The sequence below is a fragment of the Notolabrus celidotus genome, chromosome 11, assembly GCF_009762535.1.
Source record: "Notolabrus celidotus isolate fNotCel1 chromosome 11, fNotCel1.pri, whole genome shotgun sequence".
NCBI classification, from domain to species: domain Eukaryota; kingdom Metazoa; phylum Chordata; class Actinopteri; order Labriformes; family Labridae; genus Notolabrus; species Notolabrus celidotus.
The window spans coordinates 10,702,911-10,727,270 of NC_048282.1; the positions used below are offsets into that span (position 1 = coordinate 10,702,911).

General features: G+C 37.5%; 1 protein-coding gene across 6 annotated transcripts; it reads left to right on the forward strand.

Annotated features, from left to right (window-relative positions):
* Window positions 1-4,409: 4,409 nt before the first annotated feature.
* foxp3b (forkhead box P3b) lies at window positions 4,410-22,727 on the forward strand. Of its 6 annotated transcripts, XM_034695458.1 has the most exons (15): window positions 4,411-5,170; window positions 5,285-5,453; window positions 5,720-5,822; window positions 10,982-11,047; window positions 15,574-15,728; window positions 17,051-17,141; window positions 17,305-17,464; window positions 17,749-17,841; window positions 18,728-18,815; window positions 19,278-19,352; window positions 19,455-19,608; window positions 19,798-19,874; window positions 20,156-20,257; window positions 21,766-21,887; window positions 22,511-22,727. In XM_034695458.1, exons 5-15 carry the CDS (start codon window positions 15,576-15,578, stop codon window positions 22,566-22,568), a joined length of 1,173 nt encoding a protein of 390 aa, XP_034551349.1. In that variant the 5' UTR covers window positions 4,411-5,170; window positions 5,285-5,453; window positions 5,720-5,822; window positions 10,982-11,047; window positions 15,574-15,575; the 3' UTR covers window positions 22,569-22,727. The 6 variants fall into 6 exon arrangements, with proteins under 6 accessions (XP_034551350.1, XP_034551352.1, XP_034551349.1 ...); XM_034695459.1 differs by having other exon boundaries at window positions 4,410-5,453; window positions 15,571-15,728; XM_034695456.1 differs by having other exon boundaries at window positions 4,411-5,453.
* The last annotated feature ends 1,633 nt before the right edge of the window (window positions 22,728-24,360 follow it).

Consider the following 24,360-nt stretch of genomic DNA (forward strand, 5'->3'; position numbering starts at 1 on the left):
CCAAAAGCTAAGCTAGATATAGCAGAAGATGGTAAAATTCATGCAATGCAAAAAAAGTAAGCAGTCGTTGATTAGACAAAGAAAAAGAGTCTGCCTATGGAGACATTTATCAATATTTTATTTCGGTTTTTGGTTAATATGTACTCATATGCAGCATGAAAAGTATATATTTAGATTCATATATCAATCCCAGGTTGTATGAATGAATTGCAACAAGTTGCCAATATTTCCAGATATCTTCTTTTTTCATGAGTATTATGTATTATTTTGTTTTTCTGGTGAAGGTTATACAACACTCTGAATTTCTGCAGGGAATTCTGAAACACAAACTGAAGTCTTGTGCATACAAGATTGTATCATCTGCATAACGATTGAGTTAAATCCCAAATGCCTTTTTGTAGAGTGATCATAAAGCTGAATTAAAGCTTTTAAAACAGATTCAGCCAAATCTGGACATTTTGACCTTTATGGAGGAAGGCAGCTGGCTGTATTGAGCTCTAATCCTGTAGGATTAAGGGTCTGTGTCCACATTTTTCTGCTTGCAGTGCCTATTTTCCATACAAAACCTACAGAGCTCAACGTCCTATCAGCTGTTTTACTTTTTTCTGTAGCTTGATTTTTCAAGGGTACAACTTCCACGTTGTGAAGTTCTCCTTTAATGTTGTTTTGACATTCTCTCTTTTTTTTTTTTTTAAGTTATATTTTGGGGTGTTTTTGCCTCTATTGATAGGACAGCTGTAGATAGACCGAAAATGTGGGGAATAGAGCGGGGGAGGACATGCAGCAAATGGTCATGGCCGGGAATCAAACTGGCGACCTCTGCAACGAGGACTATAGCCTCTGTATGTGGGGCACTTAGACCATTAGGCCACCAGTGCATTCTCTGACTCTGAAACTCCCCTTACATTCTCTTTTTAAACTTTCTATGAAATAAAGCAAATATTAAAACGGAACTAAGGGTCTCTACAGAGGGAATTGAAAGTGCTGTGTAGAGGTGCTGGTGAGACGAGCACTGAAATTGAGGTTGTGGGAACTTCCAGTGCAAAAACTGCCATTAGTCGACACCGACCCTATTCTACCAGTAAACCTCTTGGTTTAAAAATGTCCCCCATCCTTTAAGGATTCATGCAAGTCTGTGTTGAACCCTATTTAAAAATATGATCCCCTCTCCACACAACATTCCCTCCCCACCTTTCGATCAATAATCACCTTAATAACAACTTTCAAGGCCATTAAAAGATCGAAAAATGTTCCTTACCGAAGGCTGCCATCATCTTTTTGAATGTGGCTTGAGATTTTTCTTCTCTAGATTAAAGCTGCTCTTTCTCAGTGTTATGTAAACAGCCCTCTTGTATTTGCAAATTTCCCAATTTTGCCATTTCATCCCTCATATTTCTCACTTAAGAAAGAGAAAAATAGAAACAAAAAAAGCTGGAAAAAAATATTATTCCATTGAGATGCTAAGTTCCACTGGACTGAGGTAAGAGACAACCTCCACAGTTATATCTTGTAACCCCAATTAATGGAGATCCATAAGAAAAACACTAATTCTTTGCAAATGGGACTTTTGACTGCAAACTGTTCTGCTAGTTGGGTTTGATATTCTGAGTGTAAGCATGGAGTAAGCCCAGCCAAGCTCAGTTTAAACTCATTTATCTGTCAGAAGGTTTAGGGAAACATTTTTGCAATCCAAACACAAAAGAAGAGAAGATCTGCAGCGAGTGAAGACTGACCTTGTTCACACACTTTTTAGAGTAATACTACATACAGATAAAACTATTTCCCACGTTCAAACCACAGACATTCAGTTTGTATATTGAAAAATTTGACAGAAAGCCTTTTTCTTTGAAATCCTGAGTATGTGCTGAGTAAGCCCCAGTGTTGTGAGGGAAGGTGTGAATCATTTGGCACATTGACAATAGAAAATTCACTTTGAATCCCACGCACTGAGAGGACATCATTTACAGTACACATGTGACGTCCCAGATCTTCATAAGCAGGAAACAAGACAGGATCGCCATCGCGTTAGCAAAATCATCGAGTGGCGCTTGTGTATTATGTGAAATCACAGAGCACAGTCATCACTTTTCTCACACTGTCGATGATTCCCACGAGAACACACACTTAAAGGTGAGGTGTGAAGTAGTTAGCGATATTTAGCTAGACAGACTTGGTAGAAATAGAATATAATATTCAGAATTATGTTTAAATTGGTGTGTAATCACCTGAATATTGAAATAGTCTAGGTTTTTTTTTACTTAGCCTTTCATATCTACTTTGGAGGAGGTCCCCTACCACAGAGGCTGCTATCTTCCACCACCATTTTTCCATAGTAGCTCAGAAAGGACAAACTAGTAAAAAACGTGTTTTTGTATTTTGTGTCAGGCTGGACGAAATGCAGCTGTTGGAAAAAGAAGAAGAAGAGAGTGGTTGTTATGCCCAAAATAATTTGTAGGGGTGAGCAGGGGAGCGTTTTAATCTACAATATTCTCATTTATACACCCTGTACCTTTAAAGACTTGTCCTGAACACACAGACATGACACCTCTGAGATACCTGTAAGATACAGTACATGCAGTTTTCAACATGGAAGTTCATCCAAATGTCAACTGCACAGGTGAAAATGATGCACTGCTTCCAGCACACATCAGCATTAACCTACATCTGCTGGCTCATCAAAACATAACTGAAACAGCAGAAGAGTTCAGTGTGACTTAATGTACAGGCCTTTACTTAACAGCTGTGTCTCTAGTTGAACATTCACTGTATGTTCAAATTGGTCAGAACAAAAGCAAAGCATCTAGTTTTGTTTTGATTAAAGCAAACTAAACAGAATTAATTTCATAACCAAAAAAAAAAAACAGATCTTGAGTAGAATACCTTCGCCACCAGGGGAAAGAAATAAGGAACTTTGTCTGAGTTATATTCAGCTGCTTCAGTTTCAGAGTCATAGTTTTGATCATGCTGTTTGTGATATAGTTGTGATTGTTACTAGTTACACATTTTGCCAAACATCTGCCAGTAATTGTATCTAGTAAAAGTGAATCATATGAAGCAGTCCAGTTGGGTTTTAAGTGAGCAGGGAGACAAAATCAACACAAAAACACCAGAGTAAGAACAGCTGGGCCATGTTTACTGTTACTGTGGCAGGAAATCAGAACACCAATCATTGGCTGGGATGTCAAAAATGTACATTCAGCACAAACTACTCAGTGATTCCACGCAAACTCTTTAAGATGCTAATGCGTTGACTGAAAACAAATGTGCAAGGTTATGTACATGTGTGTTTATCATAGACTGTATAGAAATGGATGGCACAACAGCCCTTTAAAATGGAGCCAAAACATTTAGAGCTCCTGCAGGTGACTGGCTACAGTGTCGAGAGACAATAAATAAATAAAGCTGATCTCTAAGTTTTGTTGTAATTCGATGCTTCTTTACCAGATTGGTAAAGAAGGGAGGGAACAGTGAGAAATAAATGTAACAAACACTAACACAAAAGTCACTCAACTTTCCATAACTGATGGAGCTTTGACGTTTAAAAGTGTGTAAGGGATGTGACGTCAATACTTTAGATCCAAAATACGTCGCCAGCGCAACATGTCCACGCCCATCCAGGAGGTGTTTTGCTCAGTAATGTAAATCTAAAGTAAGTATCTTCATCAATTGTAAAGTTGCAAAGTAGCCTCCTTTTGATACCTGTACAACAGTGGTCAGGGATACTTATGTTAGCGCTACATACATAAGTCATGTAAAATAAGTTATTTTATTTGAATCAGTTATACCATAGGAAATTCAAAAGTCATACTGCTATGAACACAATTTCCAGATATCTTTTTTACAAGAGTATTATGATTTATTTTCTTTTTCTAGCAAGGGGGTACATAACAGCTTGAAACACAACCTGAAGTCTTGTGCATAAAAGATTGTATCATCTGCATAATGATTGAGTTTAATCCCAAACGCCTTTTTCTAGAAGGATCATAAAGCTGAATTAAAGCTTTTTCAAAGATTCAGCAAAATCTGGATATTTCTATCCTAAGTTTTTCATGAACAACCCTTACTTTTGTGTTTTCACTCTTTTATTTGATTATTCTCTAATAATCTATGTGAATTGGCTTTTCCTGTTGTGCTTCATCTTAAAGTAAATCTTAAAGGAGTAAAAACACTTTTGGAAGAGATATTTTAAGATAGATCAAAATAATTAAATAAATGTTCAATGTGAATCTAAACACCAAATTTATATTGACAGTTTTTGAAAAAAGAAAAACATTACACATATTCCCAGTGGTTATTCAGAGAATTAGCAACAGTCACTACATTTCGAAAGAAAGGGGGAACTGTTGAATATCTCGACAATAATCTATAATGTTGGGCAAGAAACCTGACAAACACACACACTCACACACACACACACACACACACACACACACACACACACACACACACACGCAGATTTTTAGTTCTATTTACAGAGTTGTATTTTTGTAGGTTTTCCAGTTCCCTCGTTTGGGATTTAAATCAGCCCCTTGAACGATGAAAAGTTTCCTCTTTATACTAACTACTCCTTAATCAGGTACTCACAATGGTTCCACATCCTCTGCAGGACTCACTGTTCTTGTTTATGCCGGTGGATTGCCTTGAGCAGAAACAGAGTCTCTGAGAAAACGCACTCGACACGATGAGAGCTTTATAAGTCAACTGAACTGAACTGTGATGAAAGTCCCTTTATCGAACAAAACAACTACTGTGGTTTACTACTAATACATTTCAGCTACTATAACTATTTGAAATCTGATGCTTTTAAGCCATTCATACAAAGAACAGTCTAATACAGAAAATGAAAATGCTGCATCTCCAGTTGATTTAAATATTTGAACATGTAAGGCTGGTTTAAAGTTTCGGCAATTTGATTTGAGCCCAAAAGTAGACTAATACTGAAAAAACAAGGACTTTTGGATGAAAGCAGCAAAGTCAAATTAGGACAAATGTCAAATGTATTGATGAAAATTGAGCTCTTAACCCTTTTGATTTATTTGTCCAATAAAAATCATACTTGTCAGTGTGTGACACCAAATTTTAGATGCTATCTCAGAAGATTCTTAGCTTTTTTTAAAGTCTAGGACTTCAGATGAGATTGACAGGGAAACAATTTTTTCTTTCTCAGCAGGTAAATGTACATAAAGGCCGAAAAAAGGCGTTATTTTTTCACATCGTTTGCAGAGCGAAGTTGTGTTTTTCTCTTTTCTTGCTAGTTAACTTTCCAACAAACGTCTTTTCTCAGATTGTCGGAGCGCTACTTGGAAAGTGCATAAGTTTTCATCACGCTTCTTGATGTGTTTTGATTTGCTGAAGAAGGAGGCTAAAGCTTTCCTCCGTCCCGTAGTCAGAGTATAAATACTGAGTGGAATCTCATAGCTTGAATGCAACTATTCCTCTAAGACTGTCGTGAGGTGAGTTTAAACTTGCATACTTTTGTTCTTGTGTCAGTATTAACATCAACGTTCTCTAAAGAACAGGACTTTGCATTTAAATGCATTTTCTTTCAAACAAACCAAATGAAAAGTACTTTTATTTAAAGTTTTCCAACATATTTATATATTTTTATAAAGATCACATTTGCTTTTTTGCGTCACCTTTTTTTTCTCATATTTTCAAACTGAATGATGCACACTTCTTCACACATCAGAGAGTCTGTCTGTCATCCTTTTACTTACAGGTTGCCAGAACTCATATTTCCTGTGTAAAGAAAGTTGCTCCCTCGAAGAACCCGAAAAAAGGAAGATAGAGGCGAGCAGGAGGTTCTGCACGGAGAAGACACGGTAAGAACTAATCTTTGTGTTTCACACTGAAACTTTGTATCTTCTTACCTGGAACACTACAGAGTAACAAAGGAGAACATGATTTGTGTTTGACTGAAATACGTGTGAAATAACTGGTCTGTGAAGTTCATACGTGTCCAAATATTTCCAATCACAGTGTACAACATTGGCGTCATGCATGTATGCTTTCAGAGTTAAAACAGCGGCATTCATTGGACTGAAGGAACTTCAATAAACATTTTGATGATTTTTTATGATAACACCTCATCTTTAATCCACATCTTTGGAGACTTTTATTTTATTATTATATTTGGACCCTCTTGAATATGTCTCCAAAAATGATCACGTGAAGATCTTATGTTGAAAAAACAGACTATTGTAATTGACCTAATCTGATTATTGTCGCTGGATAATAGATGGAATGAAAACTGAAGCTGCAGTTTTGTTGAACTGATCTTTAAAACATCTTTTGAGAATCTCCCGTTTAAGTGTGAAACATTCAGAAAGGTTTTGTGGTCACATTCAACACCATGAAATTGCTGTGAATACAGGAAACAGTAAAAAAAAAAGATGTCACTTTTTCACATTTTAAAACACTCACAGAAACTGCTTTCTAGGTTTATTAAAGATACAAACCTGCAAACAAACATTAGATTTAATATCAAGAAAAGTCTTTTTTATGTTGATACATAAGAATTCAACAACAGTTTATGTCACCAACATCGCATCTGGATGTTGTCAGAGAGTATCCAGCAGATCAGCGTAATAAGGTTCGTAAGATATGTTCAGTTTGTGTCTGCAGCACAACTTTGGAGCTTCAGACCTCTCTATGGAAGTGTCTCCAAACCGTGTGTGAATGTGTGTTTGAATCGTTGGCTTGTCACATGTGGTGTAAAGCGCTTTGAGTCAAAGCCGAAAAAAGTGCTACATAAGCGCAGATATTTATTTCACATTAAAAAAAAAATTAAATAAAATGAAACAAGGAAAAAAAGTCATGCGGTTAAGACGACTCCAACTTTCATAAGTGGTTTTCAGGTCATCTTGCTTTTTGTTGAAGTTTACAAACTAAATAAAAATGTTATCATTGAAATGTGAGGATTGGCGATGTGAATAGCAACACCCCATAGTTTTTCCAATTATAAAGGAAGTCAAATAATTAAAATCTGTTCATATTAAATTTGATTTCACTTGTGCATTTTTGTAGAAACTAAATTGTACTTGCAAGCCTTTGATCTAACTGTTCATTCTAATTTGAATTTTGTACCCTCAACATGTAAACTAGTTTGATTTAGCATTTAGATTCAGTCTGCATAAATGAAAAGTAGAAAGACAAAGTTATATGCATGAAAAAACTACTTTTCAAACGTCACAAATCTGTAAATGTCCAGTATATCTCTACATAGGTTATGATATTTTAAATGTTTAGTCTGAGTGGGATGAAGTTTTATGAAACTTGTATCTGTTCTTGGAAAGATGCAGTAATTTCAGTAAAAGGTGTTTACAAAAAACAACAGCCAGGCATCATGAGGGTTTTCCTGTGCACTGTGCAACGCTTCATGAATCTTCTCTAGAAGCTGCAGCTATCTTCTCTGCAGAAATCAGGAAGTGGTTCTTCAGGGGTGAAGAAAAGTTGTTTTGAAACATTCACAATTCACAAAACTGTGTGGGCAAAACATCCCAGAGAATACTTAAACATTTATTGTGCAACACTTTCTTATTGCTTCTTACTTATTGTTTTCCCTTTTTGTTATGTTGTATGACTGCTTTTTTATCATCCACCGCTCTTTTTTGAGACCATGTTTTTGAAACAGTGAGCTGTATCAATATATAGATAAGTGGTCAAAATTAAAAGTATGGTTGGTCGATATGTGTACAAGGATATCAATCAAATAGCAGCTGCATATGCCACATTGTCTCCTAAATAGTATTCACGTGCCTGGGGGTCATTTGGAGCCTCTGAAATATATCTGATACAAATTCAATCTAAAACATCCAACAAATGTATGATGTTATGTTGTATTTATACATTCACTGGATAGTTACCATAGTGGATCATGGTGACACAACACTACAGTCCAACAATTAAGACTGTAGTGCACTTTCAGTTACTTAATAGACTGTTATAAAATTTTGATATTGCTCTGTCGAACAAGTTTAAAAACTTTAGCGGTCCCGTGAAATTGAATCTTACATTATCATCTCAACAACAGGTACATACTTTTGTTATCGCCTTAGCTATTCTTTACATTTTTACTAAATAACTAATATCATCGTACCAGTACCATTGACTACAGAAGTATCAGTTAAATAAATAAAATAAAAGTAATACATAGAATACTTTATGTTTAAGAATAAATTCAGTTTAATGAGAGAAACTGATAAAGCTGATGAAGTAATTCTAAGGTATATTGTAAAATTACATTTATTAATTACACACTGAATTCCAAAGTAACAAAACAAAGCGTCAAATATTAGTGAAATATAAAATATTTACAGTTTATAAGATACAAATACAAACAATAGGTACAAAACTAAGCTGAACAGGAAAGTAGTAATAGAGACAAAAAGTTTGGGTTTTCTTCCAAATGATGTGTATTGTTGGAAATCCTGTATTTTCATCACTATGATACAATAGGATATGTTACAATACAACATGATACAACATGATACAACACGATACGAAACCATACGATACGATACAATACAATACAAAACAATGCAATCCAAAACGATATGTTACATTACACTACAAGACGATATGATGCAATACGATACGATATGATACAATACAATACAAAACAATGCGATAAAATATGAGACAATATGATACATTATAATACAATACAATACGAAATAATGCGATACAATATGATACGATGTGATACAATACAATACGAAATAATGCGATACAATAAGATACAATATGATACAATATGATACAATACAATACGAAACATTGCGATACAATATGATACAATACAACACAATACAATCTGATACAACACGATACAATACAAAACAAAACGATAAAATATGACACCATACGATACCATACAATATGATATCGAGACAATGATAATATACTTGTGAGTTGATACAATATTTTAGCTACAGTAGAATTCGACACAATACAATCTATACGGAACAGTACAAGTACGATGCACTTTATCTTCCCCTTACAAAAAGTCACTGAAGGACTTAAGTGCTGCACAATTTACCAACCTACCTTATCAGTGTTATTAATAAACAAAAACCATAAAATCAAACAGTCATCATGTAAACACAGAGGACACAAGTGTGAGCCTTTAGGAGCCTCAGCTCTGTGGTAGAAGACCAGAGGGATAGCTTCTTCTTAATACAGCAGGACGCATCCTTAGGGAAGAGATATTCAAGTTGGTGGTTGGGATAAAGACCTGAACCCATTGCAATTTAACCTGTGTATGTATGAGTTGTTGGAAGATCCAACAAGCTCTAAACAGATGATGGTCAGTGATGTCTAGATAGATTTTTGTGAAGTTTTATAAAAGCTTTATCTTCAGTGGGGTTGTAGAAAGTCTCATGAAATAACATTAATGAACAACTAATTCAATTAATGCACGTTTAGAAAAAAGGTAAAAAAAAAGATACTTCTTCAAAATATTAAAAAATAAATTAGAAAAATCAAACGTAATTTTTGGTTCTTTGCTCATTTCTTGTCAAACCCCAGAAAATCAGAAAATAACAGCATAGTTAATCTCAAACATTAGATGATAATCTGGATAAGTTGTTTTATGGTGTGATTATTTAGTCATTCATTTTTAATTCCATTACCTCAAGATCATTATCATCTCATTCTCTCCATCTCATCTGTGGCATGGGTTCTATGCAGGACTGAATATTATTCCGTTGTCAAGTTTTTAGTAGTTAATATCTGATCATCATCAATAGATGACAGATCTCTCATGAATTTCAACTTAAATCTAAAGGTGACATGATGAGGATATTCTGTGTGGGCAAAGGAAGCAGGCCTACACAGGCTGTGAGGAACAATGAAACCCACTCTGACGTACAGACACCTGTTATCCTAACACCAGGAGATCAGTCATTATCTTCAGATGAAGATCTTATCTCTAGAAACATGAAAGTCACATCAAGTTTTGACCTGCAGTGTGTTTGCTGCCAGGAAGAATTGACTAATCAGGTCTGAGTTAAAAGATCTGGTTCATGGTTAACACAAAAAACAGCAAGGGATTTTTAGATAAAGAACAAACTAGATGTCATCAATTTATGTTAATTAGTCTGCTTCATTATAAATTACATACTTTGGTTTCAGATAGTTTAAAAATTTGACTCTGGGTGCGTATTCAGCCTAATGGTTAAGTCGCACACCCAATATAGTAGGCGGCCCAGGTTTGAATCCGGTTTTCCTGCATGACATTCCCGCTCTCTCTCTCCTAGTTTCCTAGTTTCCTCCTCTATCCACTGTCCTCTCCTCGCTCTTAAACAGGTGTAAACCTGTTAATTATATATATATAAATAATAAATTAATAAATAAAGAAATATATATTGAAATTTTTTTTTTGTTTTGTTATATATACAGTTTTATATAAAATTACCCCGGTCATTATTAAATAGAGTTGAATCATTCATATTTATCGTCATTTTACAAGTACAAAAAAATGATGTTGCCTTCTCCGAATTAATTGTAATAAAATAAGAAAATTGCACTGGTATGGCGTGCTTAATGGCTGCCTAAGCAGACAAAAATAAAAGTGTATAAATGTGTAAATCCATGTAAACATAACACACGTTGTAAAAATAATGACAATTCACACAGTAAAAATGCAAGCTCTTGGACATTATGTCTTCATGTTTGAGATAGAAAGTCCAAAGATTAAAGAGACGATATACATCATTTCAATAATCTTAGGCCATACGCTGGAAACTCTTGATCGCTCGCCATCTGTGACTGACTTTGAGGGCAGGAGAGCCGTGATTTTTCACCAGAGATTAACTGGCTCGTGGCTCGACTGATTCCTGAATAAAAACGCTGTGGTGGGAAATAAAAGTGTGAACGACACAAAATCTCAAAAGTGAAACAAGAGACCAGATTCAGATTAGCAAAATTCAAATTTCCTTCTTCGCACGCACATCAGCCCACGTTTCTTTCTCTTCTTCAGCCTGCAGCTCTGCAATCCAAGAAAGAGAGAAACTAACACCACAGAAAGTTAAGAGTAAAACTAAAGGTAAGATTTCTTTGCTCAGCTCACTTGATGAACATGATTTATTTGATGTGTGTACAGTATAAGTTTGTAGTGTCAAATGTGATGCGGTGGTGATGCCTATTTTAGTCTGAAATCAAAAGTCTCCTACACATTCATCTCAGAGTATCAGTGTGATTGGGAAGTGTGATTGTAGATATGGGAGTGTGTGAGTAATAAACACACATTGATCATAGTACCACAATGAGGCATCTGCGACGTTCCACACTGTTATGTGGCCGATGATGATATCCAAACAGGAAATACTGCTTCAAACTTTCTGTGGCCAACAGATTGACTCACAGAAAAACCAACAAAATATAAAAAATCATATTATACCGCCCCGAGTGTTATGATGTGACCGAAGCTGTCCTCACTCTCACACACAGACTGTGATGGGCTCCTTCAGGGGGTGAGAAAGTCACGAAGGAGAGCCACAAACATGCTGCATGCTCTTACTTTCTACTGAATTCCTGTGTGGGTGTGTGTTTGCATAGAACATATTGTGATAGCTGTTGGGAGTGTTGTATAGATGCATGCTTCCCTTCAGCCTGAAAGAAATCACTGATGTGGCAGAGAGATAACGGTGAGATGCAGCCCACTCTCACCTTAAATCATACCTTATTTACATGATGTTAGTCATCACGCATGCTGTTTGGCAAGCTCTCGTTGTTTGTGAAACACAGCAACAACGAGCACGTATCAAGATGATAACTGATAAACTATTAAATGAAGTTCAGGACTGCAGAAGCCAAATTTACGAACAATAATATATATTTTTCTTCCATTTCAGCAAGTGAAATGAGTTCAGTCTCAAGTCTGTGTGTTCAGGACAAATCTTTAAAGGTACAATTTATAGAATATTTGGCGATATTCAGCTGTAAGATTCTAAATTGAAACGCTCCCTTACTCGCCCTTCATGTTGGTGAAGAGACAGTGGCCTTTGAGTAAATGATGCTCCTATGATGCATAAGTGTGATCCTCCATTTGTCAAGTTTTTACTATCAGTACAAATTCTTTATATTATTGGATTCCACTTCTACCACATCGTCACTACTACATAATGCTAAATATGACACACTGTACCATAAACTACTGGACGCTGCCTTTAAATACTACACACTGTACCTTTAAATACTACACACTGTGCCTTTAAATAATACACACTGTGCCTTTAAATAATACACACTGAACCTTTACATACTATACACTGTATCTTTAAATACTATACACTGCACCTTTAAACTCTACACACTATACATTTAAATATTACACACTGTACCTTTAAATATTACACACTGTAACTTTAATTACTTAACACTGCACCTTTAAATATTACACACTGTACCTTTAAATATTACACACTGCACCTGTAAATACTACACACTACTGTACCTTTAAACTTTACACATTGCACCTTTAAATTTTACACACTGTACCTTTAAATATTACACACTGTACCTTTAAATACTACACACTGCACCTTTAAATATTACTCATTGTACCTTAAAATATTATACACTGCACCTTTAAATTTTACACTGTACCTTTAAATACTGAACACTGCTCGTTTAAATATTACACATTGTGCCTTTAAATATTACACACTGTACCTTTAATTATTACACACTGTACCTTTGAATATTACACACTGTACCTTTAAATACTACACACTGTGCCTTTAAATACTACACACTTTGCCTTTAAATATTACACACTGCTGTACCTTTAAATGTTACACACTGTACCTTTAATTATTACACACTGTACCTTTAAATACTACACATTGCACGTTTAAATATTACACACTGTACCTTTAAATGTTACACATTGCACCTTTAAATAATAAACACTGCACCTTTAAATTGTACACACTGTACCTTTAAATATTACACACTGTACCTTTAAATACTACACACTGCACCTTTAAATATTTTACAATGCATCTTTAAATATTACACACTGTACCTTTAAATACTTTCCTCTGCACCTTTAAATACTACACAGTGTATATTTAGATATTATGCCTTTTTTCATGCAGCCAGCCACATGATCATCATTGCATGCATACCATAAACGGCTCCTTTCTCATTAAAATGTCTCGGCAAACTCTGAAACATGATCAGGCACTCCTCAGGTTACATTTACAGTCACACTATAACCTTTTCTTTAGGTTATAGTAAAGACGACAGGGTTTTACAACATTAAAAAAACTTGTTTTTAAGGGTGTTTATTATTACTCTGAAATCAAAACCAAAGTGTAGACTTATAAAAAAAGATCAATCTTTAACATTGATGCAAAATGAAAATGCTGGATTCATGTATTGCTTCAACATTTTCCATAAAGCCTGCATTAAAAGAAGTATCATTGATATATTGATATTCCATCCTCTTGTATTAGGCGGACTGCTGACGCCTGTAGAGGGTGTTTAGAAGTTTCTTTTTTCTCTTCAACTGAAATATTTCTCCACCAAGATAACTTTCATGAAGTTGACCTCAGCCTCAGTTCTTTGTGGAAAACAGATACCAACCTGAAAACTTTAAAGTGTGCGAGGGGGAGCTCTTTTCTTCAAAGACAAAGTATCACTGCTTTGTGTTTGAATGTCATCAAATGAAGTCAAATTCCAGGAAAGAAACCACCCAGGCATCTCTGACAAACACGAGTGAGTCCGGTGGTTTCAGGTGACATCTGTCTGAGCTGCACCAGAAGTGGAGCAGCTTCATCTTCCACTCATCTGGAGACTTCTGTGGTGATGCTATCGCTGTGTCTGTGTGTGTTTGTGTGTGTGTATGTGTGTGTGTGTGTGTGTGTGTGTGTGTGTGTGTGTGTGTGTGTGTGTGTGTGTGTGTGTGTGTGTGTGTGTCAGTGCACCTGCAGCACAGCCTTTGTGTCTGAGTTCTGTAGGAAACATTTTGTACCTCTGCAGACTTTAATGTTGTGAAAGCTGGATGCTGATTGGCTGGTTGTGCGTTTCTTCCAGATAAACAAAGCTCTGATCTCCTGTCTTAGCTCGGGACAGAGACACGTGGTTACACTCCACTTCTCACAACAACGATTGTCTACGATTGTCTGATGCTCGTTACCTTTTATGTCTTTGTGCACACGTTTTTAATGACTTGTTTATGCTATCATCTCATAAAAACAGCTGAAATGAAAGCTCTTTATTCCTTTTAAATTAACAGAAACACATCCAAAAAAGAGCAACTCAAGGCACTGTTTCATCTGCAGCCTCTGCACAAAGACGTTACATACAGCAAGGGAAATACAAGCAGAACCAGAGCACAGATGAAGCATTTTAAGAGCATGATTCATAAAATTTAGAATGGAATTTAAAATCCTTCTTCTGACCTACAAAGCTCTTAATGGTCAGAAACCTTCTTATCTTATAGAGCTCGTAGTGCCCTATAACCCCACTAGAACACTACACTCCCAACATGCAGGCCTGCTCATTGTAACTAAAGTCTCTAAAAGAGTATGGGAGGTAGAGCCTTCAGTTATCAGGCACCTCTTTGTTGGAATCATCTACCGGTCAGAGTCCGGGGAGCCAGACACCCTCTTTACTTTTAAGAGTAGGCTTCAAACTTTTCTTTTTGATAAAGCTTATAGTTAGAGCTGGCTCAGGCTTGGACCAGCTCTTAGTAATGCTGCTATAGGATTAGACTGCAGGGGAACTGATACAATGGGATCCTGTCTCTCCCTCTCTCTCCTCTGTCTGCCTGTCACTTACTTTAACTCTCCCTGTCCCATTAAATTTATTAACTGTAGACCTTTCTGGAGTCCTTGAGCTCCCTTGTCTAAAGGTTCCTCTGGATCTCTGACGTAGACGGCCTGCTGCTGAGGATGTGCCAGACTCCAGCTGCTACAACTACTACTATCCATCTGACCACTACCATCTCCCTCTCTCTCCATCTCCCTCTATCCCTCTCTCCAACACGGTCTCAGCAGATGTGTGTCTAACATGAGTCTTGTTCTGCTGGAGGTTTCTGCCTGTTAAAGGAAGTTTGTCCTTGCCACTGTAACTTGCTAAATGCTGCAAAGAGCTCTGCTCATGGTGGATTAAGATGAGATCAGACTGAGTCCTGTCTGTAAGATGGATCTGGATCTTATCTGTCTTGATGTTGGTACTTTGTTAATAATATAATATAGAGTATGGTCTATATGCATCCTTTCCTTACACACCAGTGTATTATAAAGAATTAATGGTGTGGTATAAGGTCTGAAAATGTGTTTATAGAGGTGTGTAAGTGTTCACCTCTGGTCCTGGTTCAGTTCCTGTCTCAGAAAAAAAAGTGACACCTCAGAAAAACCTTCCATGTGAGTTTGAGTGGGAGTTTGGTATTTAAGATGTTTCCCTTTTCACCATCACAGAAACTGTGTGCTCAGTAATAAAGATATTTAATACAGAGCTTAGAATAATAATGATATTAATAACTGGAGTGTAGGAGTGTTATCCTCCCTCCATACTTAACTTTATGGTATTGATGCGTCAATGTGTCTCCTGTCTCAGCAGAGATGCCTGAGACTTCCGTTGAGACCGTGAGATGTGGACAAAATCGTACTCTGCCAAAACCTGAGAGAAGCAAACACCTGGAGGAGCCACACCCTCCTTCTCAGACTCCTCCTCCTCAGGAGAGGGATGTGGCTCCACCCACCACAGGAAGTCAGGTACTGTTACCCAGATCGTCATGAAAGTGACAGCATATTAAATCTGTGTTTTTTATTTCCGGTTTTAAGGTTTTATCATTATATATTTGCATGTCAGCTTTGTGCGGTTGAGTTGTTGGAAATGCTTCGTTCTCTCACTGCATCAGATGTTTATGCGTCTTTATGAAGATGTCTGTTGGGAAACGTCTAATCTCTCCAATCAGTGACTGTCTCTCTAAACATGAACCACTCATCTCAATGTATCGAGAGTTCAGCAACAAGTCAGACCCAAGATAGAGCGAATAAGGGGGAAAAAAGGCAAGAAGGTAGAGATTTAAACAAGCAAATGTGGATAAAACAGGAAAAATTCAGGATAAAGCTAAACATGCAAGAATATGCATTAAGGGTTCAAATAATCCATTATTTATTCCCATGTATTACTCTCTTACTGCTCTTCCAGCTTTGTAAGATGTTTGATTCTGATTGGTCAAAACCCCTTGACAATCCTTTGACAATGGTTATTAACTTTCACTGACATGAGAAACACCAGAGGCAAACTGATCACACATCATGTCAAATCAATCCACGGAAAAGAGTTCCGGCACATTTTGCTTCTGCTTGTTGACACCATAGACCGTACGGTGAAGAGAAACCGCTAGCTTCCGTTAGCTTCCGTTAGCATCTAAACAATGTGGCTAAAACATTAGCTTCGGTTAGCATGCTAACTCAGCAGGCTACAGACATTTTCATATTGGATCCTGTGCAGCAATGATAGCAACGAGTGGAGCAGGGGAGTGAAACTTTAAGTTACCGATCTCTACAAAGAAACGTAAACCATGAGCGGTGGTGATGATAGCAGCAGGGTTCAGAGTTGTGACATTTGCCTCGTTTATTTTTAAAGTTGTGTGAACCGCAGAGCCCAGAGAAGGAGAAGAGCTGAATGAGGACAGGTTCATGTTAAATCGACCGCAACAGGAAGATAAAAATCCATCACCATGGAACGCTAACTACAGTCGAATCACTGGGACTATTTTTTGAAAACCGTATACATAAATCACTTAAGATCAATAGAATAATCTTTAATCAGTGTTTTTCACCAACGTGCTTGTATCTTAAATTAGCAGTCGGGTAATAAGCGACCTGTCAGTCTTGTCTCACCCTGTCGGGATTCTATTTCCCATAACTACCTGCTAACCATACATTATCACTTACAGAAAGAGGGTGTGATGAATCAGTTTGGTCGTAGAAAGTGATAAAAGTCAACAACAGAACTACAGAGATGTTCATTTATGATGCTCAGTTGTTTATTGTGCTTCTTATTTTTGATCTGCTGATCTCCTCAGAGTTCAAGCAGCACAGGAGTCATTAGGCAGAAGCAGCAGAGACCGTCTGTGCTGCGTCAACTTTCCCAAACAGCTTCCAGACGACAACACGGTACTCAGACTCTCTTATTCCTTCATGCTGTGTGTGTATTTCTGTAGCTTTCTCTGTTTTTTATCAAACATGCACACACTTTGTTTAACCTACAGTATGCAGAGTATCAGCACCTGCAGCATGTGTTATAGCATGTAGGTAAATTAATGCCTTCTGCCTCCAGCTCCTCCGGGACACAGTGCAGCCGTTTCTGTTTGTAAAGAAGAGGTGGACGCAGGCCGTTTCTTGCACTCCTCCTCCTCTCCAGGGCAGAGCCATTACTTCTTCTCCTCGAGGAGAGAGGGGGCAAAGCAGAGCTCCACTGATGCCAGGCTTCATGACGGGTGAGAGAAATTTGCAGGTGACTGAATGTGCTGCAAGAAAGCATGATCGCTTGGCAAAGGGCACCGCCAGGGTTTGGCTTTTTGATTCTGTTTGTTATTTTGTGCGAAGAATCTCCCAGTGCAGCGACGGTGCAACAAGTGTCTGGTTACAGAACCACAGGACTGAGCTGGATCTATCTCTCTTTCCTCATGCTTAGTTTTTGTCTCAAGAAAATCTATGTCCTGTCAGAAGTTTGTGTACGTTGCTCATCTAGGTTAAATGTTTTTGTTTCTGTTCTTTGCAGCATCCCTGAGGCGACCAGTGCTCTGTTTGTGAGCGGCTTCTGTTGCTGGCCCGGCTGTGATGCAGTGACCGAAGACTTCCACAGTTTCCTGAAGTAAGCAGACTGCTGAGGATGATGGTCATTCAATCACTCACCACTGAAATTAAACAAAGTTGCTTTGTCCTCCTGTGAGGAATTTTTAACTGTTGTGAAACAGACACTGATGCCTCTTGTGTCTGCAGGCTGTGAGACGGTACACGTTCCACCCTCTCTTGCAGCCTGCAGACAGACCCATCTCTCTTTATGAGCTACAGAGACAAACAAGACCATCAGCAGCCAGTCATTTTGAGTACCTGAGGGTCATACAAGACCACTGGCACTGCACTGAAGAAACAGTCTTTCTTTACATTTTCAACGGCAAATATTCACAATAATTTGACTGTCTTAAGAAAGCAGGATGAGACTTTTCAGAATATATTACCTGAGCATGTTCAGGACAAGATCAGCAAAGTGATAAGACCTACAGCATCAATTGAACTGAGAAGTGCTGAAGCTGAGGCACTCCTAAAACAACACAAAGAGGTGACATGATGTCTGCAGGTCTGTTATCAAAAGATCTGCAAACATCTTGGGCCTCTTTTATCAATCTGGCGTAGAAAACAGCGCAGATTTAGGTGGAGATATCAGCCTACGACAACGTTCCTCTCTAATTTTTCAAGTGAATCGATAAAGAGCTAATTTTCCACCACAGACAGATACAATTTGCTGCACGGCGCTACACACTGACATAAAAACTTGCATACATGAACTGAGACCAGACGTGGGATTTGAGCGTGTCCTCCGCCCACGTCCAGATTGATAAATGCTGACCTTTGCGTGGAAATGGTTGTACACCCAGACACGCACGTTTGATAAATGAAGGCCCATGTCACCACTATAAAGAGTACCTGAAATCTAATGATACATAAAGTAAACTATCTGCTCTCTTTTTCTCTTTGAGACACCTTCGCTCTGAACACAGCCACAGCGACAGAAGCGTCGCTCAGTGGAAGGTGCAGAAGGATATCGTTCAGCGCATGGAGAGTCAGGTGGGAACTGCAGAAACTTACAAGGTCCACAACTTAACAGCAACAACCACATAAGATCCTGGCTTTAAACGCCTCAGTGCGTTCACACCCTTCAGAGAAGATGCAATGAAAATACAAAAACTTAAAGATTTGTTGATTTTAGACGCGCATGAAAAATCTCTTCAAAATAATAAAAGATATCTGAATATTTTCATGCAACAGAATTTTATAAAACTACTTGATGCATTTAGACAAAAGTTTGTTCTTTGCATTCAACCATAGATTAGTGCTAACGAGTCATGCATCCAACACGTATGGCCAAAACATCATGGGAGGTTGTTTACTGTGCACAATGATGCATCAATGATGAGAAGACAGCACAACAGAAACAACTGCTAACTTTAACTTATGACTAACACACTTTTCTGCAGGTCTACGTATATTTAATATAAATTTAACCTCTGCCATTCCCTTTTTTTTCAGCTCATCCTGGAGAAACAGAAACTCGTTGCGATGCAGCTCCACCTGCACCTCTCTGAGCACAAGCACAATGATCTGGTATCTCATCTTTCACCTTCTCTTTTAGAATAATAAGCCTCATTAGGAGATTTTTTTGTGGTCCTGTCATGTTTACATCTACATCTCCATCATTGCATGCAGAAGGCGTCTTCTGATTGGCCGTACAGCCTCCCTCTGTACGTACCTCAGCCTCTGGTGACAGATGGAGAGGCAGTGCAGCAGTGGGCTCTGAAACACCTGGAGGAGATGTCCCAGCATGGACCCAGAGCAGCTGCTTCTTCACACTTTCTCCCTGGTAACACAGAGACTCAGTGAAATTTTAATTATTGGTTTACACTCATTATTTTGTCCTAAACATATTCTGCATGGTCGACAGTTTATCTCTCTATCTTTTCATTGATGCACGGCAGCAGCATGTGCAGAGAGGTAGCATTAAAGATCCTCTGTGGTTATGCATGATGATGATGATCATTTTGATTCACAGAATTGATCCCCAGTATTGAATTTTACAAATACAACAACGTCAGGCCTCCGTACACCTACGCGTACCTGATCAGATGGGTGAGTATCAATAAAAACTTGTGGAGCTGTTCACTGAGTCGTATGTTTCCTTCAAGAGTTTTAAAGCTTTATTTTAAAAAGCACTCATGACAAAACTTATGGATATATTCAGTTTCGTTAAATCTCGATTAAGTTCAGGTGAACAGTGAGGAGGATGGCTGCATGAATAAAACTTTAAGTCATGAAGGTGTAAACATGCCTCGGTTAAAAGTACCTGACTTCAAAGAGGTGGTTTTTATTGTCTGTGTTCATCTCAGCTGTGCCTCTCTGACTGTTTGCAGTCCATCCTGGAGTGTCCTGATAACCAGCGCACCCTGAATGAGATCTACAACTGGTTCACCACCATGTTCTTCTACTTCAGACACAACACTGCTACCTGGAAGGTCTGAGGCACTCTGACTATAACAAATGTTTCTCACTGAATCACGCATGAAGACTAAAGTGCAGTGCAAGTGTTTTGGTCATATTACTTAAGACTCCCTGGTCTCATGAATATTGATTATTAAACTTCACTACATGAATTCAAGTTTGAGCTCATGTCTGAGCCAAATTCCACGCTCAGCATCATGTTGGAAAATACTCAATTAGGAAAGTTTGCAGGATCAATGCATTTCATCACAGCACAGTCAAATCAATTCAAACACTTCTTAGTTTGTAAGTTGTTTGGATTGGCTATTCATGATCAGAAAGTAGAAGAGTCAGTGCACTTAAAGGCACTGTGAGGAGTTGTGAACTGGCTGAGAAACAGACTGAAACTGATACAGATGCCTTTTTATGACCTTTAAAAGCAAACAAGACCATCAGCAACAACACTGATGCCTGCTCTGTTGACATTTTTAATGCCTGAAACTGCTGTGAGCGGGTAGGTGTCAGACCGGATGATTGACATATCACTTTAGAAACAGCATGTGTTCGACTGTTTCATGGAAAATAATCGAAATTGCGTGATGAATTTGACTGTTGGAAGACAACCTGGTAATGTCTGTGTGTGTGAGAACACTACTTTTGCATGTACAGTTCAAGAGGTAAGAGGTATCAATTTGTCCACAAGGGGGCACCAAAACCGATACAAATCAAAAGTTCCTCACAGTAGCTTTAATGTCCTGTAATGTCTTTTTAACTCTTGGTAGAGTGGCGTAAAAAACAGTAACAGATGCTTTCAGCAAAGGCTAATGCAGAAACCATAGACTGTATAAATAATGGACGTAGTATCCATGACATCAGCCGTCTGTTTCTGAAGCGCTGTTTTGAAACTGAACATCAACTGCTGCTGATCTAGTGTGAGGTAAAGAGGCAGGCTTTGAGCCTCCTAGCCAACAGCTACAGTGTTCCTGCCTGTCAGTCAAGTCAGCTGTGCCTCTCATAATGGAAAACTCATAATCTAAATATCTTCGAAATTGCCACGTATGAAAAAATTCACCCCGTACAGTGTGTGCCGATCGAGAAATTAGCTATCCAGACCACACTTGTTTTTTGTATTAGGCTGTAAACATGTTTATTTCTGCTGTAAAGACTGTCTTTTTTGAATTGGTGTGTATGTGGTTTCCGGTACTTTTGGAGCCAGCATCAAGTGGACACTCGAGAAACTGCAGTTTTTAACACTTACGCATTGCCTTCAATTCTCGAGGTTGCCGCTTGGGTGAAAAGCGTCCAATCTGTACACCACTTTGCTCTGTTTAAAAGACGTTACAGAACATTTAATATGCTGATGTGTTAGTCTTTGTGTCAGTGTGCTCTTCTTTTTTGGGATTATGGGAAATGCAGTCATAATTCTTCACCACATAGCAGTTTTATCAGCTACAGTTTTATTGCCTGTTTCTTTTATTAACAACCACAAAAACCTTTCACTACATTTTTTCCCCTTTGTTGACAAATGTCCTGTTTTACACAGAATGCAGTGCGTCACAACCTCAGCCTCCACAAGTGTTTTGTGCGAGTGGAGGGAGGGAAGGGAGCGGTTTGGACAGTGGATGAAACAGAGTACCAGAGGAGGAAGGGACAGAAGTATCACAGGTACAAACCATAGACTTTTTATTGAAACTGATGCCTATTGTGTTCACATAGTGTGAAGCAAAAAGATTTAGAGCTCCTCCCACTGACTGACTGCTGTATAGGCCATACACCCCACCTCCTCCATGTTAACAGATGGGACTCAAACTGGAACATTAGAATACAGGTCAAATAAATGTTTCTCAAACATGATTTCTGTCCTCAAAGCTCTTATCATGATTTACGTCACAGTGTTCATTTTTCTGACTAGTTTAGTTTGAATTATTATTTAAGGTCAGAAAGAGGGTATGGTAAAATTGAATTCCTTTTTGAAATCTAAATTTGACTTTTCTCTTGGAATTCTGAGATCAAAGGAAACTTTCTGGAATTCCATCTTTGAGATCAATGCCAGAATTCTAGAATGTTTCCTTTAAGATCAAAGCCAGAATTCTAGAATACTACCATTAGGATCAAAGCCAGAATGTTGTTTAGGAATGTTGTCCTTTCCATATACAGTCAATGGTACAAACATGACAAATATAAATAGAAACTGCTCTAGCTCAGATAATAGTTTATGGTGAGAGAACAGAAAATGAGTTATGTATACTATGTATACTACCATGTATACTAACTCTGTGTTTTTTTAGGGACGGTCCTGTGAAATGGCTCAAGTCCTACTCTCATTACTGTCCTGAGGAGCCATGAGCGCCAACAGGTGACAGCACTGAGCTGAGTTAAAGATGGCGGTATCGTTTGTTGGATTATCTGAAGTTTTGTACATAAACCAGCAGTTTTTTATACCTCTGATTTTTTTGTTCTATAAAAAGATGTTGAATAAATGTGTAGGTGTTTTGATTGATGTCAGCTGGATTTAACTCTTTGATGATCTTCCCTCAGTCAGAGGTTAGTCATCTCTGTATACTGAGCAGACACATCGTCCTACACTCAGTCAACGTCTCTCATAACTTGTGATCTTAGCTTTCATGAAACAATTTAATAATGTGTCATTTACCTCTCTAACTCTCAGCCTTTTTCCTTCTCCCACGAGATGTTGATTACCGATACTGAAACACAACATTTGTGTCATGAGAATAAAATTCATTGAGTACAAATGAATCAAATAGGATGTACATACTGTTGATTTTTTTTCTTTTAATGCTGAATCTCTTTCTTGAAGTCAAAAAAATCCTAAACAATAAATCATCCAAACCACAGGAGGAAACATGACTAAAAGAAAGTCAAACAGCATCTTCAAACAGGCCAGCGGGGGGCACACAGAGTCATTAACAAAATCATGAGTACCCTGCTCAGCATCAAAGCTGTCATAAAAAAGGTGACTCTACTGTCTTTGGAAAGTAGGATATGGTATCTAAAATCACATACAAGGATTCTTTCCCTCTTGTAATTGAATTCTTGAATCTTAGACCATCTCTAGCTAAGTCAAAAAATACAAGCTTTTAATTATAAGTTAAATAAAACAGTCTTTATTATAATTCATTTAAATTACGTAATAAAATGAGGTACACTTATAGCACTAAAAGAAATGTGATACTGTGGGTCAGGATTTGCAAAAGAGTCAAATAGTGTAATGTTGATAAACATAATTAAAACAGTTAATAGATAAAGTGTTAAGCCATCTCCATAATAAAAAAAATTTACTAGTGGGCTGCCGTATAAAAATGATTATATAAATAATAAGAAAATAATATAGTATGTAAATAAATAAAATATATAAATGAATGCAAGTATGCAGAATAATAATAATGAATAAGGCTAAAACTATTTAAAAAATTAAATGCTATAAAAAAGTACATTTTCGGTTTGTAAAACATAAACACCCAAAATATTACAATAGACCTGACTATTTACAGTAATTTATTCAGAATAAAAAAGAAAAATACTTTAGCAACATATTATTTAATGTCACTTAATGCTATAACATTAAATTAAACTGTAAAGATGTTCTGGTGACTTTATTTAATTGTAAAGTGGAAAAACATTTTGTTTTATTCTGGATGGATGGATGTATTGTTTGGTCTCTTGGAAAATAGTAAACAGAAATACACTAGTGTGTACATGATAAATCTTTTTACTACAAGGGCCAAATTCCATATACGTAAATATAACTTAAAGCTGCTGTTGGTAGGAATGGTGTGAAAAACGTTACTTTTTTTATCCTAGGTTTTGAGAAAAGGTCATAATACCAATCGGTACTCATCGGTAAGTGAAGTAATTTGAGATTATTATGAAATCTCTGTATTTTTCCAGACCTATGTATAAAGCAATATTATTATTCCCCTCGTTCCCGTTATGACGTACCAATCATAGCTAATCTTCAATCCTCCGTCCTGATTGGTCAAGTGGCGGCCCCACTACGTCGCCCTGATTAGCTAGGAAGCCACTACTTCCTCATCGAACACGCACAATGATCTTTTGTGGGCGGGGTTAAAGGCAGAGAAGGGAGGGATAGTGTTGACATTCGAAATCTCTCTCCGAA

Bases quoted from the DNA above. Each gene is read 5' to 3' on its own strand.
- foxp3b (XM_034695459.1), top strand. From the start codon at position 15,576: ATGCCTGAGACTTCCGTTGAGACCGTGAGATGTGGACAAAATCGTACT. The intron at 17,842-18,727 runs GTAAGCAGACTG...TTTCTCTTTGAG, and splicing joins GACTTCCACAGTTTCCTGAA to ACACCTTCGCTCTGAACACA. The intron at 19,875-20,155 runs GTGAGTATCAAT...GACTGTTTGCAG, and splicing joins ACGCGTACCTGATCAGATGG to TCCATCCTGGAGTGTCCTGA.